At 56.0% G+C, this 6,670-nt stretch overlaps 1 protein-coding gene across 1 annotated transcript; it reads left to right on the forward strand.

Annotated features, from left to right (window-relative positions):
* Nucleotides 1–57: 57 nt before the first annotated feature.
* Nucleotides 58–4,116, forward strand: INA (internexin neuronal intermediate filament protein alpha). Its single transcript, XM_015288732.4, has 3 exons — nt 58–960; nt 2,634–2,758; nt 2,936–4,116. Exons 1-3 carry the CDS (start codon nt 79–81, stop codon nt 3,198–3,200), a joined length of 1,272 nt encoding a protein of 423 aa, XP_015144218.2. The 5' UTR covers nt 58–78; the 3' UTR covers nt 3,201–4,116.
* Nucleotides 4,117–6,670: the final 2,554 nt, after the last annotated feature.

The raw sequence follows: 6,670 nt of genomic DNA on the forward strand, positions 1-6,670 counted from the left end.
CCGCGCCCCGCCCCGCGCCGCGCCGCCGTACATAAGCGCTCCGCCGCCGCCCGCCTCGCTTCGCTCCTCTCCGCCGCGATGAGCTACAGCGTGGAACCGCCGGCGCTAGCCGCCTCCTCCCGCCGCCTGCTCGCCCAGTCCCCGCGGCGCACGGAGGGCGCTGAGCCGCGCCGTGCTAGCGAGAAGGAGCAGCTGCGGGGCCTCAACGAGCGCTTCGCCGGTTACATCGAGCGTGTCCGGGCGCTGGAAGAGCGCAACCGGGCTCTGGCCGGCGAGCTGGCGGAGCTAAGGCGGCTGCCTCCCGAACCGCGCCGTCTGGGGCAGCTGCTGGGCGGGGAGCTGCGGGCCCTGCGCGCCCGTTTGGAGGAGGCACACGGCGAGCGGGCGCAGGCCGCGCTGGAGCGGGCGCGGCTGGCCGAGGAGACGCAGCGGCTGCGGGCGCGCTGCGAGGAGGAGGCGCGGGGCCGCGCCGAGGCGGAGCAGGCGTTGCGCGCCCGGCAGCAGGCGGCCGACGGGGCGGCCCGGGCCCGCGCCGACCTGGAGCGGCGGGCGGAGGCGCTGCGGGAGGAGCTGGCGGAGCTGCGGCGCGCCCACGCCGAGCAGCTGGCCCAGCTGGGAGCCGCGCTCCGCGCCGCCGCTCCCCCGGCCTCCGGGCCCCCGACGGCGCGGCCCGACCTGGCGGCTGCGCTGCGGGAGCTGCGCGCTCAGTACGAGGCGCTGCCGGCCCGCAACCTGCAGGCGGCCGAGGACTGGTACCGCGCCCGCTGCGCCAGCCTCCACGAGCGGGCGGCCCGCAGCCAGGAGGCCGTCCGGGCCAGCCGCCGCGAGGCGGGCGAGTGCCGCCGGCAGCTGCAGGCCCGGGTGGTGGAGATGGAGAGCCTGCGCGGAGCTCACGAGTCCCTCGAGAGGCAGCTGCAGGAGCTGGAGGAAAGGCACAGCGCCGAGGCCGCCGGGCTGCAGGTGAGCGGGTCCCCTCCGTCCCGCGCTGCCCTCCCGAGCGATCCGCCCCATCCCCGGCTCGTCTCACGGCACCGCCCTGCCCCAGCGCTGATGCCTTGCGCCCGCCCCACGCGGCTGCGGTGCCCCCGCTCCGCGCAGTGCCCCCATCTCTGCAGCCTTCTCCCCGGTATAGGGCTTCCGTCCGCCCTGCCTGGGCGTTGCCCGCTGCCTTCACCCTTCCTCCGTACTCAGCACCCTAGGGAGCAGGAAAGGACTTTCGGGAGGGACAGGCATGGACACCCCTCGACAAAGCCTATTGCCGCAGTGCTGCTTGGGGACATCGCCCCATCCCTGTCCCCGAAGTCTGCTGTCGCTCCCCACTGCTGTGGGTAATTCCTCGATGCCTCCTGCCCACAGTTGGCCCCTTGCCCCTGGGCCTGGCTCTTGGCACCGGCACTGCAGAACTTGGAGCTCTGCGGACACAAAGGCAGCCAGACCCCTGCATCTCGTGTCCTTGGAAGGATTCATGGGGTGGACACTGAGCACTCTGTATCTTTCATTCCATTAATACAGTATGACCCCTTTTTCTTATTACAGGGAAAACATCCATGGTTTAGAATGAAATAAATCCCGAGACTGTTGTATTTCATGGCTACTGAGTGATCTCTGATTTCCAAATCAAGCCATTTCCTTATTGATAATGAAACAACAGCCTTACATCATACCTGAGGGCTGCTGTTTCTCCTCTGCCAAGTATTGCTGTGTCATGAAGCCCACATCCTGCCAGGCTCTCTAGGAAGCTGGGCTGCAGCTCTGTGCTGCTTGCAGTCTTGCTGGGTAGCTGGGGCCTTCAACAAATACTGTAGCAATGGACAATATGCAACATTTCCTGCAGGGGATGAAAGGATTACATGTAATAATGTTCCTAAATAGCCTTAATGCTGAGTGAAAAGAATAATTCTGGGAGCAAGCTGGGAATAAAATTGGAATTAAAAAACAGCAACAATGCTGGTGGATTAAACAGCACTGTACTTCAGACTGATTTAGCTGCTGTGAGTGTGTCAGTGCTTGGGAGTTTGTTGCACAGTGTGTCTGATTAGGAGCTAAATGATGCTCAGTGCAATGGCAGAGGCAGTGGAAAGGGCTGGCTGTAGGAGATGGGAGCTGGTGTTTGCAGTGGCCACCTCAGGTTCTGCAGGCACTTGCTGCAAACTGCTTACTCATTGCCCATGCCCATCATACAGCCTCAGTGGCACAGCAGGGTGTCCAACATGGGAAAGTATTTGTCCTGGAAAGATCCCCTGTGGGAGCGGGTTTTGCTGCTTTCAGGCCAGCAGCTCAGGGGATTTGCCAGGGAGAATTAGGTCTTCCCTTCCTGGTGCAAGCTTTTCCCTTCCATTGCCCTGGAGCTGTGCCCCAACCACCCACTGGGTGCTCTATTTGGTCCCACTGAACCCCATACTTGCTCTGATGGTGTTTAAACCCACTGAAGAATATATAAAACCATCGATGCTTAAAGCCCCTTCCCACTGCATGCTGTCACAAGCTGTGCCCAGCACTCTGCCTGCTTCCCCATCCCTGTTAGCACCCAAGCTCCTGGTTGGGATGTGCAGAGCAGAACACTTGTGAGGAAAAAAAAAAAACAACAAAACCAAAACATGGTCCTGAGAACCCTTGTCATTGCCTCCCTGCAGGACACCATTGGGCAGCTGGAGGCTGACCTGCGTAGCACTAAAACCGAGATGGCTCGGCACCTGAGGGAGTACCAGGACCTGCTGAATGTCAAGATGGCCCTGGATATTGAGATTGCTGCCTACAGGTAGGCTGCTCTGGCCCTGTCCGAGCCCAGTCCAACACCCTGCCCCATACTGCCAAGTCTGGCACCAAAGTCTGACCTGGGTCTATTTTCATCTGCATCAGCTGCATCCTGATGCTTTGAAGGTGTCTTGTGAGGTGACCCCCACCTAAAACCCCTTTGCTTGTGCTGTGCTTGCAGGAAGCTGCTGGAGGGAGAGGAAAACCTGTTCAGCATGGGGAGTGTTGGCCTTCCAGCCATGAACCCCCTCCCCAACCCCACCTACTCTTTCCAGCCACGCTCCTCCACTCCATCCTTCAAGAAAGAGGAGCAAAGAGAGGCAGTTAGAGCGACCTCCAAGATACCATCTGGTCAGGCTGGAGTGCTTGACGGGACCATAACCACTGCTAAGAGAACGGAGAGATTCAACGTGCATGGAGGAATCATTGCAAATGCTAAAGTGTAATGGTGGGAACCCCATCCCTTTTGCATTTGAGGGGGAGCAGTCTTCAGTTGGCCCTTTAATTGCCTCTTGGGCACTGGGTTGTGCTCAGCAGCTCTGATTACAAAGACCCCCATAGGGTCAGGGCTCAGCAGCCTCTGGCAAAGCAAGGGCCGAGCTCAGCACACTGCTCCCTCTCAAGTCAGGTGGCGGCCACACGGGTCGCTGGGTGCATGCTGGTGGGTGTTGTGGGTGCACGGGGATTCGTGGCAGCGAGCAGGAGACTCGCTGCAATTTGGGGAGGGGGTGGCGAGGGCAACGGAACTCAACTACAACTAGGATTAAGGCTACAGCCCTTCACCTACTGTCCAAATCCATGTGTAGCTAAAGTGTTTCCTCTTCTTCAAGGCGTAGCCATCCACGTTTAACCCAGAAGCACAGAAATAGCCATAAACACACCTTGTTTCTGGTCTGTGAGCCACTTGTATTTTAAACTATAAGGAATGGGGTTTTTTCGTTCTGACAACTCTTTCTGTTTCTTAGTAGCGTTAGTCTGGCCACGTGCATGGGGTTTGTTGGTTGGGAACTGGCACCCAGTGCCTGTCTCCATGTACAGCAGGGAGCGCTGGGTGCTGCCAAATGCCACATCCACACCTCCACTCCAGCCTTCCAACATGTGCCAAATCTGATGTAGGATTTACAACTGTAGGTTTCTTTCAATGCCTTAAAATTGCCAGCTTCTGCACGAGCCAGAGACTGCGTGTGTGTGCTATATGTCGGTGCCCGGGCGAGGTTGCCATCATGAGACCTTATTGCCCTCTCAGTGTTGCCAGAGTAGTTCCTGGAACCAGCAAACTGTTCGCTCACACTCTTTCCTCTCCTACTGTAAGGCACAAGTTAATAATTAAAAAGAAAGAAATAGTTATGTGAACCAAAGAAAGCTCTTCTGTCTTCTTTCCTCCTGCTAAACATGGTGTGCAGCACCCTTAGTGGTAGCAATGTTAAGGTTGCAAAAGACCACTAAGATCACCCAGTCCAATCCCAGCCCATGCCCACTAACCACATCCCTCAGTGCCACATCTCTGTGTTTCTTGAACATCCCCATGGATGGTGACCCCACCACCTCCCTGGGCAGCCTGTGCCAATGCCTCACCACTCTTTCTGAGAAGAAGTCTTTCCTATCAACCAACCTGAACCTCCCTGGCACAGTTTGAGGGCATTCCTTGTTGTTCTTTCACTAGTTACCCAGGAGATAGGCATAATCAAGGACATCCTGTCCATGATGGTTTCAGTGATGGACCCCACAGCCCAGCTCTCACAAAGGCCGGCAAACAAGAAGGAACTTTACAGCAGGGGAAACCCCATAAAATTGCTCCTGTCGTTGGGGTGCAGCTCTCTGGAGGCAGGGCTGGCACAGCTGAAGACCATACACAAGGGATGTGTACTGGTCTCACCCCAAGGTGTCCACCGCAGTAGCCACACTGTGGAGTTCGTGGCTGCCCAGTCAGGGAGCAAGGCCTCCCATGGCAGGGGGTGGCCTTGCTTGCCCCAAATATGAACTCTGAGGCTGTAGATCGTGTCACAAGATGGCTGTGGTGCCTCCTCCATACGCTCAGGGGTTACAAATGGCTTGTGTTTGCATGCCCAATCGAAGGCCTGGGCAAGGTTAACAGAAGAGCAGAGGGTGTACCCATCTCCCAAACAAACCTCGTGAGAGCAGGGACAAGGCTGCCAGCAGAGTCCTGCAGGTAGCAGCACAGGAAGCAGTGTCCCACTGGTGGCCCTGCCACAGTGGGGTGTCCTGGGTCTTCCCCTTCTTGCCACCTCACCACAGCCTGCCCCAGCACCCCAGAGACACTGGGATATCTGATGGTCACCAGCATCCCTGTGGGTCAGCAGGTATATGGAGAAGAGAAGGCAGATGGGACTGGGCAGCTGATACAATAACAATCTGAAGCTCACATGCCCTTCTGCATGGCTTTGTGCCTGTGCCTTGAGTACGAAGGGCCTGATCTGTCCTTTATTCCAAGCCTCGGTCCGGCTCCCTGCCTGCTCAGTTGGCTGCGTGCTCCCAACAAAGCTGGGATTTACTTTGGTAGTAATGAGGGTCTGCATTCATGGAGGAGAACAAAGGAGTCTGGGGGAGGACAAGGCGTTGCTTTGGAACCAGATGCAGCTCTTTGTAAAGGGGCTGCAGTGGAGATTTCCTGCATTTCCAGATCTCTGAGGAGGCTGTGGTGCTGGAATAGGGCCTTTGCTGTGGCCCGGTCTTTCTTTTTGAGTTAAACACTCGGGCTGCTGGAAGAACACTGCAGCTGCTTAAAAGATTTATACCTCTGCAAAGCCACCACCTCTCAATAAAAGGCGTCTGCAGACACTGACTGCACCATCCGCCTGGGAAGCAGCCGTGAATGGCTGTTCTTCTCTCATGCTGCCTTGCCTTCACCTTTGTGCTGAGGAGATCATCAGCCCCGTGCAGGGGTGCAAGCTCCTGCCACACGCCTGGGTGACTGCATTTTCCTGGGAGAAAACATTGGCCCTGCAGCTGTGCTCTGTGGCCTACTATGTCTGCTCATTTCATTTCCATGGGGATGAGATGGGACAGCTCATGCAGCCTGGGGTAGGTCCGGGTCATATTCCTGCTGCTCCAGCGATGGGAGAGATTGTTTCCATCAGGATCCTGGAGTCAGGATCCTTCAGCACTACTGGAGGTTCTGCAGTAACTGTGCTGAGATGTCCAGTGCTTTAAAAGCTGGGAGAACCACTACGCACAAGGAGCAGTTTTATCAGTTACACTTGTTTGGATGCTGTAACCCATTAAGGATTAAGACAAAGGAAAACAAGCCAAGGAAAACCCAACAAACATTTGCATTCCTGCCAAAGGAAAACACCTCCATTCTGAGACTGGGGAAAAGCCCTGTTATTCCGCAGGAAGGAATCAATGGCAATTTAGAGAAAAGCCTCTTCTGGCACCCAGGACTGGATCCGTCCCATTCTGCTCTTGCCAGCTCCTAGCAGAGACCTCTCCAAAAAAAAAAGCTTCATCCTGAAGTGAGTTACCCACATGCAGCCCTTAATGCCAGCAGCCAGAGTGATCAGACGTCCACATCAGTGCGACCCGACTCTTTGAGTTCAAGTTAATGTTCTAACAGCATGAGCAGTGCAAGCCCAGCTAAAGCAGAGAGGAACCTGAAATAGGCATCATTTTTTTTCCTCCCTAACTACTTATTTCTTAAATCCAGCTGATTACTTTGGATGAAAGTCCCCACAGACGGATCTATCTACTTACACCTGGAACAACCTGTAGTGTGGAACAAATTCGGCCCCCACGTTTATCATTTGACAAAATTCTAAAGACACAATCAGAAGACAAATACTTATTATTTTGGTAGTAGGTACTGTTACCAGCTCTGCTATACATGCATTCACCAAGATTCTTCAGTGAAACTCATTGGCTGCTCTACATCCTTGCAAAGAAGTGTTAAGGCACTTCC

This window comes from Gallus gallus, chromosome 6 (assembly GCF_016699485.2).
Source record: "Gallus gallus isolate bGalGal1 chromosome 6, bGalGal1.mat.broiler.GRCg7b, whole genome shotgun sequence".
Classification (NCBI taxonomy): domain Eukaryota; kingdom Metazoa; phylum Chordata; class Aves; order Galliformes; family Phasianidae; genus Gallus; species Gallus gallus.